General features: G+C 40.5%; 1 protein-coding gene across 3 annotated transcripts; it reads left to right on the forward strand.

Annotated features, from left to right (window-relative positions):
• Positions 1–843: 843 nt before the first annotated feature.
• Positions 844–21,826, forward strand: LOC306736702 (retinoic acid receptor gamma-A-like; the record flags this gene model as incomplete). 3 transcript variants are annotated; one of them, XM_079218354.1, is made up of 8 exons in its annotated part: positions 844–1,012; positions 17,865–18,013; positions 19,397–19,592; positions 19,718–19,881; positions 20,038–20,214; positions 20,430–20,634; positions 20,772–20,930; positions 21,507–21,826. In XM_079218354.1, 8 exons carry the CDS (start codon positions 844–846, stop codon positions 21,824–21,826), a joined length of 1,539 nt encoding a protein of 512 aa, XP_079074480.1. The 3 variants fall into 3 exon arrangements, with proteins under 3 accessions (XP_079074480.1, XP_079074481.1, XP_079074482.1); XM_079218355.1 differs by having other exon boundaries at positions 19,451–19,592; XM_079218356.1 differs by lacking the exon at positions 844–1,012 and adding an exon at positions 8,026–8,170 and having other exon boundaries at positions 19,451–19,592.
• Between the last annotated feature and the right edge of the window lie 3,531 nt (positions 21,827–25,357).

Here is a 25,357-nt window from a genome sequence, read left to right on the forward strand (position 1 = left end):
CAGGAAATCACTGAAGGGGATGAGAGAGAGTCATAGAGAAAGATGGGAGGGCAGCCCTCTTTCATCTTATTGAAAGGGCCGCAGAGTCCCTATGTGAGTCCTTAGAGACAGAAAAGGTGAGACATGGTGATCATTACAAACCTTCAGCGGTGTCTGTGCTTCACAGAGGGCACAGAGGAGGGTTTTATGGTGTACAGTGAGAAGGAGTAGGTCTTGTGTGTCTGTTGTGGTAAAGGGTTAATTGTACCCATGTTGTGGCTGGCTGTTCTCAAGTAGGCTGGCTAGAGTCAGGCTGGCAGAGGGAACAGAGAGAGCCTTTATAATACAGTTCTGCTGATTGAAATCATATGGCGTTGCCTGAAATCATTGCACTACTTCGAAGACAGACAAAAAGCATGAGAGATGTGTTGCTGTTTCTTCAGCACTCTCTTTTTGCTCGTCGTCTTCCATGATTTTATTCCTCGTCTGGAGTTTGCTTTTGATATTTTTCCGCGATTGTTTTAGCAACTGATATTTTTATTTGACTTGTTCTATTGATTTGATATTAGGTGAGTTGTTGAGCCACTGTACTTACTAGGTTTGACTTCCAGTATCTAACCTTCTCTTCCCTCCTATTCTACAGAGTCTGGACCTGGTCAGGTCCTGGTCACGTGGCTCCTGGTCTGCTTTCTTGTTGCATCCCTCCCGCCTCTTCGCAGCCCGACACCAGAGCAGCTGAGAGGGGCTGAATGGCAGCAACCCACTTCAAACTCAACGCAGGCCCCTGACGAAGACGACGCAGGGAGACGAAACAACAAAACATTTAGAGAAAAGTCACCTGAACCATCAGCAACACTTTTCACGATGGCAACCAACAGGGAGCACCAAATGCGTCACATGACCGGCTTCCCGCGAGCCATGTACCCGTTCACCTTTAACTCCATGCGTAGCCACTCCCCCTTTGACCTGCTGGCCAGTAGCCACCTTTTCGGCCGGTTTGGGACGGACCTTCCCAAAGAGATGGCTGCATTGTGTAAGTAATGCAAATAATGTACTCATCATTTACACAACTTACAAAAAACAACTGTGATTGGTTATACATCACTGTACTGGGGTGTATTGCTTCAAAATAAATGATTTTCTTTGCAAATCACTTTGCAATCACTGACAAAAATGTTTTTAAAATATCATCATGAGGGTTTCAGCTGGTCAGAGGTTGAATCAGAAGGCAAGAAATCCTGATCCCACACACATGACAAGATAGTGTGCTAGATCTCTGCTAAACATTTAAGACTTCATAATTTGTGTATTCATGGTCACTTTACGGCTATAATCATGCATTCAATCATGCACTGAGGAGAGATTAGATGAGAAGAGTTTTTCCATGTGGTAAACCAGGCAGATAGCAGAGAGCGGAGGCTGGAAATACCGCATTGCACGGTCACTTGTGTAATTTAGCGCTTTCCATAACATCTAAATCTTTCAAATCATCATTAAAACAGAGAAACATGGATTTCCTCAAAACAAGGATGGGGCTTTTGGCAGATGAGAGTTTTTCATTTCAGCCTCCAAAAGCAGTGTGTTTGGTTAGAGACCAGTTGAGTCACAGGGGGCACTATTGCACTTCACAGAGACGCACCAAGACCTCAGAGAGTTGTAGAAAGACTGTCAACATTGTGTACTTTGAAAAGGAATGAAGTGAATTACTTTCTTTTTTTACTGGCTGTCATATACTACAAATTTCCTTCAAAATGAACTTCTGTCCTTCTATGTTTTCCTTTGCTCATCTTTTATTACTCAACCCTGTCTGCATTATAACTAAATTATAATTCCTTGCACCCCACACTCTTACTGTAATCCTTGTGCAATTTTAAATGATGTATGATACAGTTTTATCATACGTTTGTCATCTCTTTTAGTTCACCTTTTTACATCGAGATTTTTTTTATTCCTGTGCAATACAACTTTTGCAATCGTAGAATAAATGCAGGTACCTGTAGCGTAAACCCACCGAGTGTGTTAATATGAATGCTACTATTGTCAGTTTAATCTAGTTCTCTACATTCGACTGCTGCATGCATGTTGAAGAAAGGCTGACATCTGGTGCATAAATACCTGTTGACAATCAGTGTGTGTGTGTGTGTGTGTGTGTGTGTGTGTGTGTGTGTGTGTGTGTGTGTGTGTGTGTGTGTGTGTGTGTGTGTGTGTGTGTGTGTGTGTGTGTGATAATGTGTTCAGTGAGCGGCTGATATCTGTTTATCTGGAGACCCAGGCCCTACGAGCAATCTTGTAGCACACTCACAATTTAATTACATCTTTGACATGTTGCCTCTGGGACTTTTATACATACAGACAGAGACAGAGAGATATGAGGGGCCCATTATGTCGGTCAGGATCGATGACAATACAGGTGGTCTGATGTGACAAAACAAAATGCCCATATCAGGATATGCAGAATTTCTAAATCAATCCCAGTTATCGATTTTATTTCAACTTGTGATAGTGACGGTTGTCAGTTAAGGCAAACAATAAATGAATAGTAGATTGTGATAAAACTACATTTGTTTTCTTAACCTTATAGTAATTAGACCGCAAAATAACATATGCTAAATAGTAAACGTGTAATTCTGCAATGTCTCCCTCCGTCTTCTTTGTTTTTTCGACTAATGAGATTTCACACTTGAACACGTTCATCCTCAAAAATGTAATTACAAATCAGAGTAATGTCATTATTACGGGAGTTTGCATTAAATTAAATGTTTTTTTCACAACACTTAGATTTTGTTACAGGGCTTTAAAAGATAAGATATTCCTTTATTAGTCCTGCAGTGGGGAAATTGCAGAATTACAGCAGCAGACAGGTAAAGTGCGCACAAGAGACACATAATAAAATAAAAATAAAAAAACAAGTAATATAAATATACAGTAAAACTGTCATAAAAACAGTAAATAATCCACAATAGCAATATAATATATATAGACAGAATAACATTTATTTAAAAAAATGATTTATATTGCACCAGTTGAAGTGATTAAAGTGACCATATTATTTTATTCAATAAGGAGTTATTGAAGAGTGAAAAGGTCTCCGCTCTAGCTAGCAATCTAACTGACAGGCAACTCTTGTCAAAACAGGACTTTGTCTCTTTGTTCCCAACTTCTAATAAATAGCAGAGCCTCTGCATGCACTGAAAAATAAAGGGTCCAAATTCATGTGGACGTCAGCCTCTCAAGCTGCTTTTAAGATCTTGAATCAATTCTTGGGCACCCAGATTTCACCTAATACCTTCATTGTGTACACAGGTGCCAGCCATGTTGGCAGTTTTTGGTGCAGTTATGACCCACACAAATGGAAAAACAAAAACGCAAAACAGTTTTTAATCCCACAACAGGAATGTTTGGCAGAGGTGTGTGGATTTGGGAAAAATGAAATTGCTACCTGGTGGGCAGGACCTTCACTGTTGTGACAAACCATTTGTCTGTGGTTTGGGTTTTCAAAACTCAGAAACCAAGCACTCGTCTGATCCAGTCTGGTTGCAAGAGTTCACCCTCCCAGTGGCGTAATACGACAAAGTCCCCGATGCTGTCTGGAAGGACTGTTGATACAACCAGCCATTAGTTTCCCACTTGTGCCTCAAGCCAACCTGCCAAGACACAATTGTCAAAAGAAATCCAGATATTCGATGAGACCGTATGGAAAGTTCAGCAAGACGGCCTTGAAATTCAGGCACTGTATGCGACTCTCTCCGATTCTTGTTGGTATCCGTTCTGTATTGAGTTGGTTGACAGAGGGGTTAAACTGCCTGGATTTTAACGCGCGGTACCAAGGTCTGCAGGATTATTCACCTGAAGACGGATTGAACCTTCTGACTGTGACTTGTGGGAAGTGGCTCGCACTCTTGAATCTTGCTCACAATGTGGCAAAGGAGTTGACATATGTATTCATCAGCTAGATTTTAGGAAATCCTTTTTTTTACTCTATAGACATCCCTTACATTAACTAATAGTTTGTTGTGGCGATTAGCCAACATGGGCTTTAAGTACGAATTATTTTGAAAGAGGAAGACTAATTGTGCAAATAATGAGCCCATTCTTTACCATTAAGTGAAGCTAGAATCAATTACTTATCTCTCATTAGTGCAAAGTGTACACAATTATACAAAATTACTAAAGAGGTTTAAGTGGCATTTGCCAATTAATTCAAACCAGGTCCTAATCAGTGTGAGTAGGAGACTTGACTTTGTTCTCTAATGAGATGAAACTCAAAACATCCCTCGATGTAAAATTAGTGGATACCCACATCAAAAGCTCTCTGCTGTGTATTCAATCATACAGTAAATTATCTCCTCTTGTCCTAATAGCAGTGGGAAAAGGGAATTAATATAAGAGCACACAAATAACTATTTTTGGGTTAAAACTATCTGCCTTGTGCCTTGTGCCTTCTTTTTTTCATGACAAAATTCTGTTTACATCAAAAGTCTAGTTTAGTTATGAAAAGGAAGAAAAATGTTGCTGTAGCGATCATGTGGAAAAGAAGTGTATTCATCCACAATGAACACAATGTCCTTTCGTAATTTTTGTACTAGTCACATCTTGTTCTTTGTAATGTTTTGAGTGTGTGTGTGTGTGTGTGTGTGTGTGTGTGTGTGTGTGTGTGTGTGTGTGTGTGTGTGTGTGTGTGTGTGTGTGATATTAGTAACTTGAACCTAAAGGCACAGAGTGAGGCTTGTGTGTTTTTCTTTGTGTCTTTCATCACAGGCACTCTGTTTAAGCACATACACACATAATTGTCTGTGCGTCCGAACACACACACACACACACACACACACACACACACACACACACACACACACACACACACACACACACACATTTCCACTATGTAGGCTGCACATTCCAACACCCATGAATATCACAAACCAGCAGTCTTGCACTCCTTGCCTCACATTTGTGACTATATTTGTGCGTTTGCTGATGACCGCAGTGAGACTTTGTGCAAATGTCTGCGGCCGAGCCGATGAAGCTGCTGGTAGAGTAAGAGACAGAGAAAGAAACAGAGACAGAGAGAGAGACCATTGTTCAGCTCTGTGTGTTTGTGTCAGACATGACGACAGGATGAATAGCCAAAAGAACTTGATTGTGAATAGTTGTAATACGACTCGCTCCTCTTACAAATTTAAAGTGTATGAGAAAGGCAGAGATCTGCAATTGGGCCAACTAAAATAAATTAAAGTTGAAGTTTTCTTAAAAGTGAAAGAAAGTGACTTTTTCTTTCTTACTCCACATTCACCCTGCATTTGTATGTCCCTTTCCTCAAAGCAGCAACAGGGGGCACGGTGCTGGGAGGCGGGAGGGTAATTGTCTCAAGGTGTGGGGAGAGCTCAGCAGGCTCATACTGTGCTGCTCTGCTCCCTACAGAGTTGCATTGTGTTTTGCTGTGCCGCCCGGCCATGGTGGTGAAAGACAGGTAGAAACTCCACCAAGAAGGGGGGTTTACTCGAAAGTTGAATAAAAAAACTGCATACTGGGTGCATGCTGTTATTCTCCAAATATTAATGAAACAATCTAAAGAAATGGATTCAGGGGGTTGGCAGAAATATAAACAAAACACACAAACAACAGTTGAAAAACAAAGAAAATAGAGAATTATAACTCACAAGGGTGGTATGAAACATTGGCAGCCACAGGCAGGACAGTTTGTGTGTGTGTGTGTGTGTGTGTGTGTGTGTGTGTGTGTGTGTGTGTGTGTGTGTGTGTGTGTGTGTGTGTGTGTGTGTGTGTGTGTGTGTGTGTGTGAAGGGGGGGTGTTAAAGCCCCAGTGGGGGTTTCTTCCAGAGTTCATCCCTCTTGAACGAGGGAAGGAAAGGGAGGAGGAGAGGGAGGTGGGTGAGGCTGTCTCGTATACAAACTATCCAGACACTCCGGGCCAGTATGGTTGGCCTGCAGCAGAGTCCCACTTCAGTGTGGCTGAACTATCCAATACGCTCCGGGAGGGAAGAAAGCTGAATCCATCTTGAAATGAATTGAAGGAATGGAATTAGATATCTGCACATGCCAAGACCAAATAAAAAGAGAAAGAGAATAAATGAAACTGCAATGAATGACTGTTGAGAAACAAAGAAGGAAGATCTTAAAATTCATCTCAAATAATAGGTCATAATTTCTATCCTAAATCGCAGAAATACTAGATTAATGGACAATTAGGGGGTCTGTCCACATTGCTTCAGAGTCTTCTAAATTGTTTTTTAATGTATATTTTGAATAAAGTTCTTGTATTTCATTAATGTGCAGCACCCGTACTTTCTCTTCATTTTCACCTCTGTTACACTTCATTTTATGGGTCTGCAAATTCCTAATGACTTCCTATTAAATTCTGAGGACTTTTCCTGGAAATAATAATGTAATTTGTCCGGCAGTGTTCAATTGGTACACTTTAGACAATTAATTAATTCCAAGTAGGTGCTAGAAATATGTCTACGTCCAAAAATGCAATTCAACAAATATACAGAATAAAGTTTCCAAACGTGGAAAAGTGGGTCTTCTTTAGTAAATCAACAGCTGCTCACAACGCAACACAACTAAAATCTAATAACTGTTTCAGAAATGTGCCTCTATTTTCAAACATGGAGCACCAAATTGCATTGCTCTTTTTCTGAAATTAAATGGTTTGGGAATAATAAAACTGTAAAATAAATTATTAACGTTTATTTTTCGTCACTAGTTTTCTTTTTCAATTTCTTTAGTTCTGTTTCATGGTATGAATAAACTTACGAGCATAATTGGAAATATAAACTACTGACCATCAGCGACGCCAAATCGGGATATAAACCAGACCCATCTTCAAACTCTGCCTTCAAGTTGATCTCAATAACACATCTGTAAAGTTTCATGACTGCATCTTATTGTCGTGACGCCATCGCTGTAACAAAATCTGTCCACGGACAGACATGTAAAAGCCATGATGACACACACACACACACACACACACACACACACACACACACACACACAGACAGACTCACACAGAGAGAGAGAGAGAGAGAGAGAGAGAGAGAGAGAGAGACTCACAAGGTGAAAACAATACCACACTGGTAATCATCGTAAAAATGCAACACAATACTCCAGTAATATGCTTTTAATTTGGGGGAAATTTGGGGTTAGCTGAGCGTGTGTGAGCAGGTGTATTGTGTTCCTGGGGCCACTTTAATCCTACTGTATATTGTACCGCACCGAAACCACAGGAGAGGATCTATTTACAGGGAAAGCTGGGTAAATTAGCAAATGACACACTCCCTAAATGGCCTCTCTCTGAGCCCCTTTCCTACTTTCTCTGAAAGTTTTAAGGGTGGTAGAGCTGCACTGTTTGGAAGCGAGGCAATGCTCCCTGCTGTGGTGAAACAAAAGAGAATTAATACAGTAAAAGAAAGAAGAAAGAGTCAAGGGAGGAGGAAAGGGAGGTGAGGAGTGTTTGTTTTCATTTGCAGAATATGAAATGTGAAGAGGCGATTTGGAAAACTTGAAGGAGAAAAGGGGCAAGTAGTGAAACTTTGATGCATGACCAATCAGAAAGAAGGTCCACACCCCCTTCGGCGAACACTCCTCCCTCTTCTTCTCCCCCGACCCCACCTCCGTGTTCTGTGCTGCGAGAGCATGCGGATAGTTGGTTGAGTCCGTGGTGGAGTGTGAGAGGCCCAAAGAGCCCGCAAGAGGGGAGCTGAGATCAGTGAGAGGAGTCACAAAAGGCAGGCGGGCAAGCAAGTGATCTGGGAAAAGACAGGGTACAAATGTCTGGGTTGTAGAGCAGAACTAAAGCACGGAAGAAGGGCTTTGTGCATCCAGAGGACTTAGTTTGGAAGAGACAGGACAGGACAAGCAGTCAGGGGGCAACAGGAGACAGACACACAGAAAGACAGGGAACACCTGGACCAGCAGGGCATTGAGTTACTCTCAGTCACAGGAAGCCTTTCCTCACTTTTTACAGCCACTTTGTCACAGCTTGGCTGCAGAACAAACAGCTGTAGTTGTGTTTGCTGGGATTTGAGGAGCATGTTTGACTGTATGGAGGCTCTGGGGCTTGGCCCGCGGCCCCTCTTTGATGTGTCCGGACAAGGATCATGCATGCTCGGCAAGGCAACCCCTTACTTCTCCGGCCTGGACCCCTTCGCCTGGGCTGGGACTGGCAGCATTCAGTGTGAGTACTCCATCCTGTCCATCAGACTGGAACAGAGCAGCTGTGTGTGTGTGTGTGTGTGTGTTTGTGTGTGTGTGTGTGTGTGTGTGTGTGTGTGTGTGTGTGTGTGTGTGTGTGTGTGTGTGTGTGTGTGTGTGTGTGTGTGAGTGTGTGTGTGTTCTTATCAGAGTCCTGGTTTTGTTATCATAGAGCTCTCTCCACAGGAAGAGTCAGATTCCTTTCGATTCTATGTACCCATTCTCACCCTGCTTTTTGTTTGTTTATGCGCTTAGTGTGCTTTGTGAGAGTGAGTGAGTGAGTCGGGGAGTGCATATTTATACTTCATCGTGTTTGTTTTCTTTATGAATGACTTCACATGATTGACAGTTCTTTTAAACTATTTGGGACCCGACCTGACGACGTGTCCAGAAAACAACAACGTCCAAACAGAAACGGCACTGACAGATTGAAGGCAAATGGGCCTTGAAATCCCATGGTTGTGATTTGGCCAATAAACGCACACACATAGAACCACAGCTAGTTAGAAACAGATTGCAAAAGATAAACAAAGACATGATTGGAGTGAATAACTGCACTATAAGAGCAGTCTTTTACTTTTGGTGCTTATGCGATTGGAGAAAGTCCCCCCGAAGCTTTAATAATATTCTTCAGAAGAAACAGTAAGAATGAGAAGTGAGGTTTTAAAAGATAAAACATGAATCACTTTACATATGAGCTGTTTCTTAACACTAGCGAAGGCAAAGATTGCAACAGGCATTAAGATACTGTGCAATAAAACAACACAGGAGCAGCCACCCAAGATAAATGAGAAGAATACACTATATCTGACAAAAGAATAAGCAGACCTTTTGATATTGTCATGGAGTCCAATCTCAGACTCTTTGATTACACTTTGGTTTGGTGTCTTGGAAACTCAAACATTGACTCGGTCTATCTATAGAAAACTGACTTGCTGAAGTCTATTCATATGTGTCACCGAGTTGAGCTTACATTTTTTTTAATGTTTTAAATATCTTCTCCGCAGTGGGATGTCCCCACTGAGCACCTCGAGTCTATTTATCTTCAGGTATTATTTAGATACCAGGGCATCAAGCACTGTCAGGTCCTCAGTGCTCACTAATGATGAAGGATGAGCAGTCAGGATGACAAACACCACAGCAGGGCCTGTTTCAACTCGCTAAGAAGCTTCGCCAGATGCCAGTCTAACAGACAAATGTCCACAAATATTCATTAATCATGTTTTTTCACGTAAAAGCGGTTTAGGTTTCACTTAGTTGTTTTTTTTGTTGATTTTTTGCTGTGAAGGTTGCCCCTTTCTGATAAGTATCCTGTTAACATGAAGAGGCAGTAGCAAAGAGGCGTTACTCACCTCTGACAGTCCCACCTTTATTTCTTAATCAAGCTTAGATTTAAACTCAACCATCTCTCTCAAACATGAGGCTGGTTTGGTGGACTGCAAATCCCACTGCTTGTAATTAGAGCTGAAGCGCTTAGTTGATGAATTGATTTGTCAATCGACAGAATAATATACTGCAACTATTGTGATAATGAAATGTCATCTTTCAAACGAAAATTCCTGTTTCCGACTGCAGCTTCTCCAATTTGGTAGTTTGCTGCTTTTCTCAGTTTTATATCATAGATATAGAAAATTTAAATTTTTTGGACTGTTGGTCAGACGTCACTGTGGGCCCTGGACCATTTTATTTTATTAACAAAATGCATTAATGGATCATATAATTGGCAGTTTAATCGATAATGAAAATAGTTGTTGCGACCCGACTTATAACATTGACATAGCTGCATACCAAACGGTATGCATTGCTGGCACACTTTGTTCTACAACTGCTGGTGCATAAGTATTATGTAGATCATATACCTCATTTATTCTAAGATTTCACATTTTACATAATTTCAATCAAACTAGGGAACTTTGAAAATAGACAACACTATGGTTAACCTCTTTAGTCTCTGCCTCTGGAAAGTCAATCAAATAAAAAACACCTTCACCACCTTTCTCTTATTTCCACTGACCCTTTGACATTGATAACTTTGCTCATGGTCCATGTCAACATGGAGCCTTGTGCATCATTAAAGACGGGCCCCATTGGAAAGTGAATACGAGTTTGCTTATTCTGTGTTTCTCTCCGTGAACATGAACTGTTGGACATTGTGACTCTAAATTCCTGACAGCATTCTGGCATCTGTGTCTTTTTGACACAAGCTTTCTCTCCTGGCTGTGTGTGTGTGTGTGTGTGTGTGTGTGTGTGTGTGTGTGTGTGTGTGTGTGTGTGTGTGTGTGTGTGTGTGTGTGTGTGTGTCTGTGTGTCTGTGTGTGAACAGGGGGGTCATCTCTTCCTGTGTTTTTTTATTTGAGGCAGTTCAGCACCTCTCTGCTTCCCTTTGTTTCAATGTCAGGAGGCGTTGCAGGGAGCTGGGACACACCAAAGTCCGTCTGCTTTCTCTGTCACCCCGACTAGTGCAGTAATGGTGGTGGGGGGGTTCCCCTCTACGTGACATTTGTTTTTATCCTCTTTTGACCCCCCACCACCCTTTATTTTACACTTGATCTTCCTCTTCCAATAGTGTGTGTGTGTGTGTGTGTGTGTGTGTGTGTGTGTGTGTTTGTGTGTGTGCGTGCGTGCGTGTGTGTGTGTGTATATATGTTCCTCCAGCAATGTGTGTGTGTATGTGTGTATTTTTTCCTCAGACTCAGCTCAGTTTACTCGCCTTGTGTTGTGTAACCAAGAGCTTTTAATGATTCAATTACAATTACAAAGGGTCAATTATAAGATTAGGTGCCGTGTATGGAGCATGGGCAGTTAAAATAGATGAGAGCTGAAAGAAGAGTGGAGAGATGAAGTTGGATTTAGGATTAAACTACCCCCCGTAACTCTTTGTATTTTGGTGTTTCAGGCTTTGAAGGAAAACGCTTTCCTCTTCATTCAGTGATAATCTCCTTTTCTTTGGCACCCTCTTCACTTTAAATGTGTTCTTCAAAGCTAGTTTAACAATGCTCCTTGGCCATCATATGAAGGCATAGGAGGAGAGCAGCTATGATACAATAGGGACGCTTTTACTGCCAGAAGCTGATTCAAAAACAGAGATATGTGCCTGATTTATTAGATAAAACATATTCGTTTTAGGGGTGTCTGCATGTTGTATTTCTTGGAAGGGGCTCAGATTTATTATTTTGTCTGTACCTGCGCAAGTATCACTAGTTTTTAATAAAACTAGCCAATCTGTGTCACTAGGTCATGAACTGCTGCCTGCTCTTGTACTCTAGATGCCTTTCCCTAACTTTCTACTACCCTGTAGAAACTACCCTGTGACGCCTAAACAACCTCTGTGAACCTGGAAATTCAAGTTCAGTCAGCGTGTTCAAAGGAAGCACAGCTTCTTGCAGCTATAAGGCAAGACAATTACAATGTTTCTTGAATCTTTAACTTTCCATTTTTCAAAGCAAACCTTTAAACTGGCTCGTCAATTTTGAAAAACTGTAAAGAGTGCCGCTGTGGCAACCAACACTGACTAGAACCAGAACGTCTTACTTGAAATAACTAGATTAACAGATGTAGATAAATTGTGAAGATTTGAAATGACACGTTGGGAACTGCGTGTGCATGCGTGCGTGCGTGCGTGTGTGTGTGCGTGTGTGTGTGTGTGTGTGTGTGTGTGTGTGTGTGCGTGTGTGTGTCTGTGTGTGTGTCTGTGTGTGTTTACACATTCATATGATTCAGTTAGTGTCTGCCATTGAACTCACAGAGTGAACAAACGCCAAAGCAAAGCCGAATTTCAATACACAAGCAGTGGAGTTGCTACAGGTGGTCAGAAAAAAAGGTTTTATGTTACAACATACCATGAATGTCAGAGAATTTGAACCTAAGTGAATTCATCAACACAGAAAAAAGCACAAACGTTCTTTCTTTAGAGGCATCAATATGCCATTATCAATATGTTTCCTATCAACAGACATCGGCTGAAACATGAGGTTAAAACCTGATTATTCCAATGTTCAGTAGCATAGTTTTACTCTTATAACAGCTAGCAGAGACAATCCCAGGCTGCTGATTGGTTGGAACTGCTTTGAACCAACATGTTGTGAGGATCAGTGAGTCGTGTTACAACTTGTCTCTGATCGGGGCGTCACACCTTCCAGCCATGTCTCTACCACCGCATTACCTTTAGAATGTGATGCCTCTGAATCATTAGTCTGTCTTTTATGTCTATTAAAATCTGGTTTAGCTGCTAAGACATGTTCTAAAAGAGTCAGTTTCAGTATAAATCTGGTACCAGCTTTTATACTGAAAAGCAAATAACTGCAGTGTTACTATACATTACGATACAACTTTAATATTTTCATGCTGAAATTCATATCTAAATTCCTACCTAAATCAAATCCACATGATTTGTAGCAGAAGATGTGTTTGACAAGCCATGTTGGCTTTCAGTGTTGTATTCAGGACGCCCAGTATTGTGGTGGGAGACTAATATCAAAAAAGGGCAAAAATAGAGAGCTGGGTTTATTGGGTGTTATAAAAAAGAAAGGGTGTATTGTATGTATGATGATGAATGGAAGGGACAAACCCAGATTTAACAACCTGTCCCGTAAATGCACCCCTGACCCCACACTCAGCAGACAAACAAAGCGTAAGTCTGTGGCCATGGAATAAACAAAATATTACGTGAATGTTGTTTTCCAGTTTTTGCCCAAAACCCTGCCTCGAATTAAATACTGTCACGCTCAAGTGAGAGTGAATTGTGACTTCCTGTGTTCATTTTAAGCTGTTTTATACTCTTTGGGCCCAAATGTCCATAGTACATCTGAAACTGCTTTAGGAGTTTGCAGGTTTGAGGGATTTCTGTCCTGGATTTCTGTTTTGTTAGTGAGGTTGTGCAAATGTGTGTGGGCGCCTTTGTGGACCGTTGTTTGTGTGTTTGTCTCTGCCTCCTTTTTTAAGTGTTTGGTGCTGCTGTTTTTATGGAGCCATCTCCTGGACGGTAGCCTGGTTTTCACAGCCTTTCCTTTAAGAGGCACTTCCAATGACAGGAAGGACTCCTCCTCCTGCCAGGGCAGGAAGGCAAGAGAGGACAGAGGGGGGAAGACGGTTATTAGTGAGGGTTGAGCTGAGGGGGGAGGGCAGGCGAGGGGACGGGACGCTGGTATTGAACTTAGAACAGCTGATGAAAGGGATTGTCACTCAGATCTCCCCCATCTCCTCCCTGCTGTCGTGGTAATTACTCGCTCAGCATATTTGAGGTTGTGGCTCTCCCCCGCTGTTTATCAGCTCATGAATTACAAACGAGTACAGTCATTTTAAGCTTGACACATGCATTTTTATTGTGAAAGGTATAGCCCATGTCACATAATCAGAATTTACTTTACAAGTTGTATTAACTTTGCCCACAAAGGGTTTTTATGTGTTATGGCTGTTTAATGATGAATAGTGTTTATTCCTCTGTTTTCCTCTTCCTCTGTCCTCACACTGTTTCTGTGAGTGGTGTCACACTCAGTTACACTGAAAACCCTCAAACACAATCCAACTGAGCGGTGGCCCCATGCAGCAGCCCACACACACATATTCACATGTGCACGCACATTCCACAGTATGCTGCTGGACATTTTGTGAGTAGAGAGGTTGTGGAAAAATGGAATTCGCCATCCAAATTAATCTTTTGAGGACTCAGTGTGAAAGACATACGAGTCAAAATTGCTATTTGGGCTTCTTTCTGATTTGACTGTTACATTTTTTTTTTTTTTGCTTTATTGGCATGAAAAGAAATATGTTGCCAAAGCATCAAAATACAAAAGAACACATTCCTGATAAATAAACGGTTTCTGATTCTCATCACATTTCTACAAACACTGTCTGTGTGTGTGTGTGTGTGTGTGTGTGTGTGTGTGTGTGTGTGTGTGTGTGTGTGTGTGTGTGTGTGTGTGTGTGTGTGTACTATGTATATCAGAATCAGAAACCGTTTATTGCCAGGAATGTTTACACAAACGAGGATTTTTTCTAGACGGAAGGTGCATAACATTAGACGAGACAAACAACAATCAACAGTCAACGACTGAAGCGATATCTATTTATATTTATATATATATATCTATATATATATATATATATATATATAGATCTATATATATAAATATATATATATATATCTATATATAGATATAGATATCTATATATCTATATATCTATATATAAATAGATATATATCTATATAGATATATAGATATATATATCTATATATCTATATAGATATATATATCTATATATCTATATATCTATATATAAATAGATATATATATCTATATAGATATATAGATATATATATCTATATATCTATATAGATATATATATCTATATATCTATATAGATATATCTATATATATATATATATAGATATCTATATAGATATATCTATATATATATATATATATATATATATATATATATATATATATATATAAATAGATATCGCTTCAGTCCTTAGCATTGGCCTCCACTCGTCTCCGGTGCGAGGCTCTCTGAAGCCTCCCGGCCAAAGGCTAGTTCAATGAGATGTACGATGTTGGCAGGTTGAGCCGGGCTGCAGGCCTCACAGGCCATATGTCACACTGTGTTGACTACACAGCCACTCCAAGAGGAATGAAAAAACACCTTCAATATCAGTGTAAAGCAAACCACATGCTCACTGTGTGTTTGTGTACTGCGGAATTTAAACAACTGCAGCTCGATGGCACGTGGTGTCAATCACTGTGTTTGCTTTCTCATGACAGATCAGTTCTGTCTTACTGACGTCTGATGGCACAAGTATTGTTTCATTTCTTGTTAGTATAAAAGGGTTAAATAAGTTGATTTCTAGTATACTATCTGCATAAACAGTATACAACTGTACAGCTACAACTGTAAACAATTAGTATGTGAACTTGTGACCCAATAGCTGTAGCTGGGTCCATGTTGGTTGATATTATAGTAATTCTGGTCAGAAATTCAGGTTTAGAAAACTACTTCAGAATGAAATTGTCATTCTCGTGCTTTAAGGATCTCCGGCATCAGAGCTGATAAGGAAAGTGTGTTCTTTCAGAGAAGCTTCTGTTGTCTCAACAGAGATGTGTTGATCTGACAACAAACACAGAGTGGAGAGGAGGAAAGTGGGAAACACCCAGAAACATGAGTAGGTCAAGCAGAGTTATGTTAAGGAAAACCTTCTAGTTTTTTTTTTGTTTTACACATCTTCACCCAATCCTACATTTTCGTCCAATGACGAATAGCATATAGTTTCTGTTGCATATTTCCCGTAAGAGACTTATCCAGCTATCTGATCAGGCTGATTCACAGTCTGTTCTGCGTCCAGTAGGTGTGCTGATTGATGTTGTGACACGTTATGGGGTGAGTTGTAGGTTAAGAAGAGACAGATTTTTTTCAAGCCAAGGCTCTAAGGCTGAGCTCAGTTCAGGGTGATGACAGCTCTCTCCTTCTTTCTCTCCATACCAGGTAAAGCCCCCCCCCTCTGCATTTTCAGCCCAGTGTCTCTCACCCTGTCTCCCTTCGTCATGTTTCTCGGAGTCACGTACCTCCTCACCCGCTCTCCCCGCCCTCAGACAGTGTCAGTCATTACCTCTCGCCTGGCGCCAGATGCAGCTTCTCTGTTTCAATGGGAGCTATTTTTCCACTTGTTCTCTCAGGGCCACTTTTACATTGTCAGTGTTACTATATAAACAGAAAACAGTGATCAGGTTACAGTGCCACTCATCAGCGCTCTCTCTTCAGCTCCACCTCCCACACCTTGTCTCTAATGCCCCCTAAAGTGAATACTAGAATAACCTTCTGCCTAACGAGCAGCGCTTTGTTTATTCATAAACTTCTGTGAAAACATTAACTTTCTGAATATTTTCAACTCAAGAATATGAAATGGCAATCTCATAATCTGGTTCTCTGTCCACTATGAACATCACCATCAGGCCTACGACTAACAATAATTTTCTATACCGCTGGCTTTCTCAATTCATCAAAGTCAGAATTAATTTGGGGATATAAAATGTCAGAAAGTAGTGAAACAGGCCTGTCACATTTTCCTTAGGCCCAAAGTGCTCGTATCTTCATTTATTTTGTATTTAGTCCAAAACTCAAATATATTTCATTATCAATAGGCAAAGAAAAGCTGCAAATCCTTACAAGTGAGAAGCGGGGAACAAGGGGCTCAGTGCATTTGAGTTAAAAATGGTGATTTATTGTTTGATGAAAAGCTGCAGCACAACAGCTGTAAAAACTGCTCAGCGGATTCAGTCATGATTAATTGAATATTGTGTCATATTTTTACTTTTTTTTTTTACTTTAAAGCAAGCTGGTCATGTAGTTGGTAATGGCCTTCTACAGTCAAGGTCAAAGTTAAATGGTCAGGATTTTATTTAACCTTTCAGCCACTGGGAAGTTTCTGTCCTCGGACTCACCTCCTTCTTTCTCTTTCTTCCTCTTCTCATTTTCCTCTCTCTGTTTTTATTAGATTATTCCTTTGTGCCTCTGCCTCTCTGTTTTTTGAAACCTTACCACTCTTGTTAATGCTGTGGGTTCAGGTTGGGGAGGGGGGGCCACATTTGGTTCAGTCCTGTGCTATCCATTGAGGGTGACAGGAGGTGCTGTGACTTTGGGTTTTTTGACCCCAGATTCTTTATTTTTATAAGGAAGGGATCCAAGGATGGAGCTGTTGATGTGAATAGCTGCCCAAGGTGACTGGATCCCAATAAAGAGGCCGTCAGCCTGACTGGGGGCCTCCTTCCCATCCCAGACACAACCTTTATAGGGCCGCTTATGAGCCTGGGCAACTATTAAACCCTGTCCAGCCTGCACTGAGGAATTTAGGGCCAGGAAACAAGGGAGTGGGGGTGGGAATGGACAGAGGGAGGTGAAGTTGGGGTGACTGAAGGTGAAAGTTGAAAGGCATATTCGGAGGAATCTGGTTATTCTTTAGTCATCACTTTCAAATGTGTACAAGGCGTGTTTCATTGTTTTGATGTTTTAGGTGTAAAAAAACGTTCTAATCAGCTGGACGTACTTGTCCCTGCGTCTGATTTACATTGTTTGTTTTGAACGTTTTCATTAGCAGCAGTTAACTGACCAGCAAATGGTGTTTACAGTTTGCCATTTTCTTCTTTAGCGAGACAACGAGAAGGAACAGAGGGAGACAGCCAAGTCTCATAAACATCCCACCTCTGTTTGTTCACATGGGGCTTGAGGTATATAGGCAGGTCTGGTTCGACAGCCTTTCACATAAAAATGCAAGCTTGTATATGTGTGTGTGTGAGCACACAAACACACGCAGATGCAAAAATGTAGATGTCAGTCAAGAAGTCAACATAGGTATGCTGCTCCCCCACTCACTAGTAAATGGAGAAGCCAATCAAATCTCAGCTGCCAATCAGCATTTTATCAGCACGGCCATCTGGCCATCAGCTAATTGTGTCTCTTTTAAGTCCCTGTCAATCAGAAGCCCCCTCCTTTTCTCTTAAAAATGTCTGCCTTTGAGCTTGCCTTCTGGCTCCGAGGGGTGGCTTGCATGAGGTCGGGGGTGGTTTGTTGACTATTCTCTCTTAATCAGTTGGTGTATTAGCTTTCATCATAGTTTCAAAGACTTTAAGAACTTATCTAAACAAGATATGATAAAAGATACTTTTTTTTCTCTCTCTCTGCAGCGGTGGAGACCCAGAGCACCAGCTCAGAGGAGATGGTCCCCAGCTCTCCTTCTCCTCCTCCTCCACCCCGGATCTACAAGCCGTGCTTTGTGTGCCAGGACAAGTCATCTGGTTATCACTATGGAGTGAGCTCCTGTGAGGGCTGCAAGGTAAAAGAAGCCAGAGACACATGAAGAGTTTACAGGACATGTATGAAGTGAACAGCTGATGTCCACTGAAAAGTCTGATGGTCACTTGGAGCCTGACAGAAGTCGGTGCTGCATTACTGTAAAGTTTGCTTTTGTTAAGCTGCCCTCTAGTGTAACTTAACTAATACTACACTTTGTTGATGTCACAACATTGTGACTTAACTGACCACCAAATGGTTACTGCATCTGTATTAAATTAAACTGTTGTTGATTTAGAGCTTAAAATTTGATTTAAAACTATACCTTTGGAGAACATACAATAGAGGCGTTGTGTGCTTTATGTTTATATACAGAAACCAATAAATGGATGGTCACAATTAAGAGAGAAGCATTGAAAGAAGAGAGTTCTATGTGAGACTGCAGTCAGCAGTGGTGGAAGAAGTACTCAGGTCTTTTAAGTAAAACTAGTAATACATTAATGTCAAAATAACAATGGAATATACTTCAAGTGTCAATAGTAAAAGTACTCATTATGCAGAACGGCCCATAATCTTATTGGTTATAATAATTTGTTCAATTCAGTTTATTTTATACAGCCCAAAATCACAAATTAAAATTTGCCTCTGAGGGTTTTACAATCTGTACACATACGACATCCCTGTCCCAGGACCTCACATCGGATCAGGAAAAACTCAAAAACAAAAAATAGAGAAAACCCTTTCATGGGGAAAAAAGGTATCCAAAGAAGCAATGGCGGGCCGTTAGGGTCGTCTAAGCCTACTCTGCTGGCCTAAACAGAATCAAATTTATTTATTTTATTTGATTAATTTTCTTTTTTTTCTTTTTTTCTGGGCGGCCGCCCAGCTGTTATAGCAGGCATAGGTACACATACCACGGCCCTACGCTGCAACTCAATAAATATAGTGGAGTGAAAAGAAGAATATTGGCTTCCAGAGTAGAAGTACAAAGTAGCATAACATGTAAATATTCAAGTAAAATACAAGTACCTCAAAACTGTACTTAAGTACAGTACTTGAGTAAATATGTTAGTAGTCCACTTTTATTGCGCTTCATCATAAAAGCCTTATGATATTTTAAAATAAACAACTAAAAGTCTGAAGCCATGTCATGATTTTAGACACATCAGTGCTTTGAGCTACATGCTAACAGCATGCTAACATGCTCACAATGACAATACTACCGTGCTGATATAATGCAAATCATGTCTTAGTTTAGCAGGTTAGCCTGATAACATTTGCTAATTAGCTCACAACTCGTAGTAAAGCTGTGGATGATGGGAATGTTTTTAACATCCGCCCAATATTTATTAAGATAGTTCAGTCTGGACTAGTGGCTAGCATTGTGCGCTAGCATGGCTAGCTCTTACTGAGATCTTATTGAGAGCATTGTTTGCTGTCATGGAGCAGTGTGCCAAACATTTTCTCTTATTGGTTTCAGGGTTTCTTCCGGCGCAGTATCCAAAAGAACATGGTTTATACATGCCACAGAGACAAGAACTGCCAGATCAACAAAGTGACTCGCAACCGCTGCCAATACTGTCGGCTGCAGAAGTGCTTTGAAGTCGGCATGTCCAAAGAAGGTGAGAAGAAAATATGGGCCTAAATAATTTTCTTATGAAAAAATATTTGACTATCAAGTAAAAGTTAATGGGTAGAACTTTTTATTTTTTTAAGTGTGTCACTTTGCACTTGTGTTTCCCTGTAGCGGTGCGTAACGACAGGAACAAAAAGAAGAAGGATGTAAAGGAGGAGGTGGTGCTGCCAGAGAACTATGAGCTGAGTGGAGAACTCGAGGAGCTGGTTAAAAAAGTCAGCAAAGCTCACCAAGAGACCTTTCCATCTCTGTGCCAGCTAGGAAAATACCACACAGTGAGTTATTGTTTTTAAATGCATAATCACATCCACCCCTAAACACTTACTCCACTCAAGCTAATGTTAGCTCACTGCTATGCCAGAAGGACACATACTGTATGGACTCTGCACAGTCACACAGACAAAAGTGTCCCTTTTTTTTTCCTCTCTCAGAATTCAAGTGCTGACCACAGAGTACAGCTGGACTTGGGCTTGTGGGATAAGTTCAGTGAGCTGTCCACTAAGTGCATTATAAAGATTGTGGAGTTTGCCAAGCGGCTACCAGGCTTCACCACGCTCACCATCGCTGACCAGATCACCCTCCTCAAATCTGCATGCCTGGACATCCTGGTACCAACCACATGCTCCTACTCCTCCTTTTTAACCAGCTCCTCTTCCACCCCCTCCCACCTCCCTAATGCTTTCTCATTTTTCACTCTGCTTAAAACTTGTTGATTGATTCTGAACAGCTGCCATGATTTGGGACTGAATTCCCTTCTCCTTTTACTAACTGACATTTTTTTTTGTCTTTTGTCTTTGTCTTGTGATTTTCTCCCCCTTCCTAGATGCTGAGGATATGCACTCGCTACACCCCAGAACAGGACACGATGACCTTCTCAGATGGCCTGACGCTCAACAGGACCCAGATGCATAACGCTGGCTTTGGTCCACTGACAGAACTGGTGTTTGCCTTTGCTGGCCAGCTGCTGCCTTTGGAGATGGATGACACAGAAACGGGCCTACTCAGTGCCATCTGCCTCATCTGCGGAGGTAAGTTGTGCCTTCTAGCCTGCAGCCTTACATGTTTTTACTTGGTCTCTTTTGTTTGCATTTTCCTTGCTAGCCTTTTGCTTTTTTTTGCCATTTCTTTACCTCTTTAAATGTGTTTCTTTCTCTCCTTGTGTTAGACCGCATGGATCTGGAGGAGCCACAGAAAGTAGACAAGCTGCAGGAGCCGCTGCTCGAGGCTCTGAAGATCTACACCCGCCGCAGACGCCCAAACAAGCCTCACATGTTTCCCCGCATGCTGATGAAAGTCACAGACCTCCGAGGAATCAGCACCAAAGGTCAGCTGAGGTTTTACACAACAATATCAGGATCATAAGTAGGGCTTAGAAACAAACCTACAAAATGTATCCACAGTACAAAGGATCATAAACTGTTAAGTCAAATTTGTATTTTTGTTCACGCTCTATTTGATTCCTTCATTTTTAGACAAGGTGCTGGTATGTCTATACTTCTGTCAAGACAACTATATACACATTTATTTTTGTATCAGTATTCAAGTATCGTATTGACTCTACTGTCAAAAATGTTCAAACAGTGCCCAGCCTCATTATTAAAATAATAAAGCAAGTGAAGAGTTTCATTCCAAAATGAAACATAAAATATTTTTCTTAAAACAGTCGATTGGTGAGAAAATGTATTGATATCATGGTAACTTAAATCATGCACACAAAATAGTGCTGTCAGAGAGAATATACCATAAACTGCACATAAGAGCACTAAGAGGCATTGTCTTCCAGTCAGATAGTGATTCCCTTGGAAAGTGAGAGGCATTCTCCTGTCCTTTTTTTACACTACCCATTACATAAATATATATATATGTGTGTGTGTGTGTGTGTGTGCGTGTGCGTGTGCAGGTGCAGAAAGAGCCATCACACTGAAGACGGAGATCCCAGGCCCGATGCCTCCACTGATCAGGGAGATGCTGGAGAACCCAGAGGCCTTCGAGGACAGCAGTGACTCGGGGGACAGCGCCGCAGCCGCTCCCCCTGCTATTCAAGCCATCAAACAAGAGGAGAAGGCCACAGATGAGTCCACCGTTGAGGAGGAAGAGGAGGAGGAAGAGGACGACTACTGGGATGAGGAGAAAGAGCGAGGGGCAGACAGTGATGGGGAGCTGTCGGGGGAGGCGGCGGCGGGCGTGCAAAAGAAAGGTGTAACTGGGAAAACGCAGTGAGAGAGACAAGATGATGCTGCTTCCTCCTTTAGATCACTGAACCTCACAGAATTAGGCTCTTATACAGCACATACAAATACTGTAAATGTTGACTGAAAGGAAAATATGTTAAATTCAGTATGGGAAGCACGGAACAGGAGAAGCAAAAGCACTAAATGAAAGTGGGTTGAGCAGAGCGCCATGAAAAATCACTGTGCCAAAATGAGACTAAAAGATATTTCAAAAGTGTTTTGTCCACCCAAAGAGGAATGAGATGTGGTGGACAGAAGAAAATGCACTCCTCAGCTATCTATAAGGGCTATGCTTTATATACAATTGATGGTAAAAAAAAATACTTTGCAACAACAGAACTCTATGTGGTGTCCATTTGCCGCAAATGTCTTGAGAATTCCTATTATTACTATTCAGAGATTTGCGACTTATTTTTTTATTGTATGGTTTTTCTAAGCATGTAAACATTTCTGTTCTGTCTTTTTGCCTGTTTGTGGGACTTTTTTTCACTCAGTCCCGCTCACATTTGACTGGACATATAGTGAGTTATTTTTAAGTCTTTACTGTTAGGTATTTCTGCGTTGTTGGACACAGTGAAAAGCAATAGCAAAGAGAGAGCAGGTCATGAGCAGGACTCAAACTCACAATACGACAAGCACGTGGTATGAAAAGCCCTAATGGGTAAAGCATTCAAAAGAGGATAAGAAGAAGACTGTAATTTCAGCTCTGGTGCTTGTGATGCAAATAAGAAACTAATCAATAATGCAAAACAAATGCAGCAGCATATCTCCACCACAAAAAAATACACAGAATATTTTTTTTTGAAATACTTCGACTAAAGAATCTGCAGGGTAGATTAAATGTCATCACACAATCTCAGGTTGATTCCATCAGGGCCACAGTGACGACAGTATTTTTTCAGAAATGCTCTGACAACATGCCAACATCTTCAACCAGAAGTAGGATTAATAAATATGAAGTTGTTGGCCTTGATGTATATGAACATGTGCATCCCCTTTGTGAAGCCATACTATTTTCATTGTGTAAAAGTGAGCTATGAATCATCCAAATTTACTTCACAGAAAACCTCAGGTGTGTGTGTGTGCGAGTGTGTAACTGAGAGCATTTATCTATACACAGAGCGATGTACAGAGGTCACAAGTCCAATATTTAGTACCCTAAAAATGCACATAAAATAGGTTTTACAGCTAAAAACTTTTCAAAGTTCACTCTACCAAAGGCGCCTGTTGGATGGCAGATAATGGTGCCAATGCAAGCTGACATGATCAATTAAATGAGATCGCAACCGTCTACCATAATTACCAACAAAACAAAAGCTTTACATTGGGTGACCTGTCTGCAGAAGCACAGGGCCATGATTTCAAAATGATGTGTGTTCATGTGTGCTGCATCGAAAGAGTGATGCAATACATGGATTATGTAAAATAAATACTTATGATTTGTTTTTTATTGAGACTATACCGTTTGTTTATGCAATATGTAGAAAATTGACATTATATATGTTATGAAAGACAATGCGAGTCTTGTTGAACTTGTTGAAGGGAAAGATTCTCCATCAGCACGTTGTCCTTCACGGCATTGCAGTTCAGCTGCAACGTGCTTTTGATGCAGTTTGTTGATATTAGGGATAAAAAGATAAGACTGCATGTTTCTGATAATCATATATGGAGACGTTTACTCCCTGAATGAAGCAGAGAAAGAGAAGATGTAAAGAAAGTAAGCAGAAAACAGATCCTAAACCAGCAGCGTTGAAGCAGTGACCACATATACAAGTCAGACAGGTCTTTAGATGTAAAGCCAGCAAGTACACAGAAGATGATTTAAAGTATTATTAATCCTCCACGATGATGTTTTTAGACCGTTAAATTGTCATTTGTGATATTATAGGATGAAAACATCACAGTCAAATAACGGAGGTAAAAAATACAAGATATCTGCAGTGTGTCACACACACACATACAGAGACACAATCAATATTTTGCACATCGTCAGCCAATCCTACATACTTTGTTGAGTATTTAAATGTCACATAACGACGACATTTCATATTATAATGTTTTCCTGTTTTATCTTCTTTTTCTATTTGTTAAACTTGTTTCTTGAATTTGAGCTGGTGCAATAGATAAGCATAGATAAGACACACAGAGCTACGGTCTCAAGGCCCGTAGCTCTGTATGTCAGCATGTGAGTAAGAAAAATAAGAAAGACCAAAGATGTTACATTGCATTTGGACAAAAACAAATAAAACCACATTACTTAATAAAATATCTAGTAGAATAATTGATGTGAAATGTACTTGCTTTGTATTGTGTGATGGAGAAAATGCCATGATCTCAAATGACTTTTGAAGCTGGAACCATCTTATCTCTTACATTTTGTTGTTAAGTTTTTTTTTAACTGATGTCTTTTTATATAAACAGTCTTTACATTGTGCAAATAACTGATGTTCAGGGATTCAGACACGTTGTGATTTTTATTTCAATTGGACAAAATAGCTCTGACACATAACATTTCATTTAGCTGATGCTTTTATCCAAAGCGACTTACAATAAGTTAATTCAATCATGAGTACAAACTCAGAACAACACAAATCAAGAAAGTACAATTTCACACACACACACACACACACACACACACACACACACACACACACACACACACACACACACAAACAAACAAATACTGGGCTGATCTGTTTGTGTTTTTACATTTCGAATTTTGCCTATTTGTTGCTTGTTGTTTGCTTATTTGTTGTTGTATTTCTTGTATTTTGATAAAGGCGCTTTTTGTTCTCAGATCTTAGAGCGTCCAGTTGTCGTCTTCTTTGCTTTCACTTTACACCCTACACATTACAATAATCATGAACAAATATATTGATGCTACACATCAAATTAAACAAGAGAACTTGGGCTACAATAATTAGTCAGCCATTTCAACACAACTCAAACACCAACTAAAATAATTATTAAAATAAAATAGTTATAATTTTGTCACGAGTCAGCCCACTCTGCATGTTTCCGGAACTAGCAGCCCGTAGCTTGGTGCTATCAGAAAAAGACAAATAGCAAGAAGCAAGAAGCAAGACAATTCCACACAGATTCCAAATCTATTCACCAAATCCCTCTGCTGCAAAGCATCACTGAGATATGAACCAAAGAACACAGCAACATAAATCACTGAGTCAGCACATTTTGAAACTTTATTTTTTTTGTTGAAAAAATGCATTTCCCCCAGTAAATCCACACTGATACAAGTTTATTTAACACCGTAAGTCATATGAAAGTGAAATATAAGGTTTGCTACATGAAAAAATTCAAATGTCACAGATGCGCGAAAATATGCGCAAATGTGCCGAAATGCAAATTTTGGAAACCTCGCCTGAATTCTCTCTGTACTTTACCCAATCTGACTTTGTTCTGCTTCAAGTGAAAACAGTGCAGAGAGACTGTTCACATATTGTGCTATGATTTGGGAGAGCCTCAGGGCTTAGTGAAGCATCATTTCAAGGAGATAATCATC

Source organism: Taurulus bubalis (assembly GCF_910589615.1).
Source record: "Taurulus bubalis genome assembly, chromosome: 5".
Lineage (NCBI taxonomy): Eukaryota > Metazoa > Chordata > Actinopteri > Perciformes > Cottidae > Taurulus > Taurulus bubalis.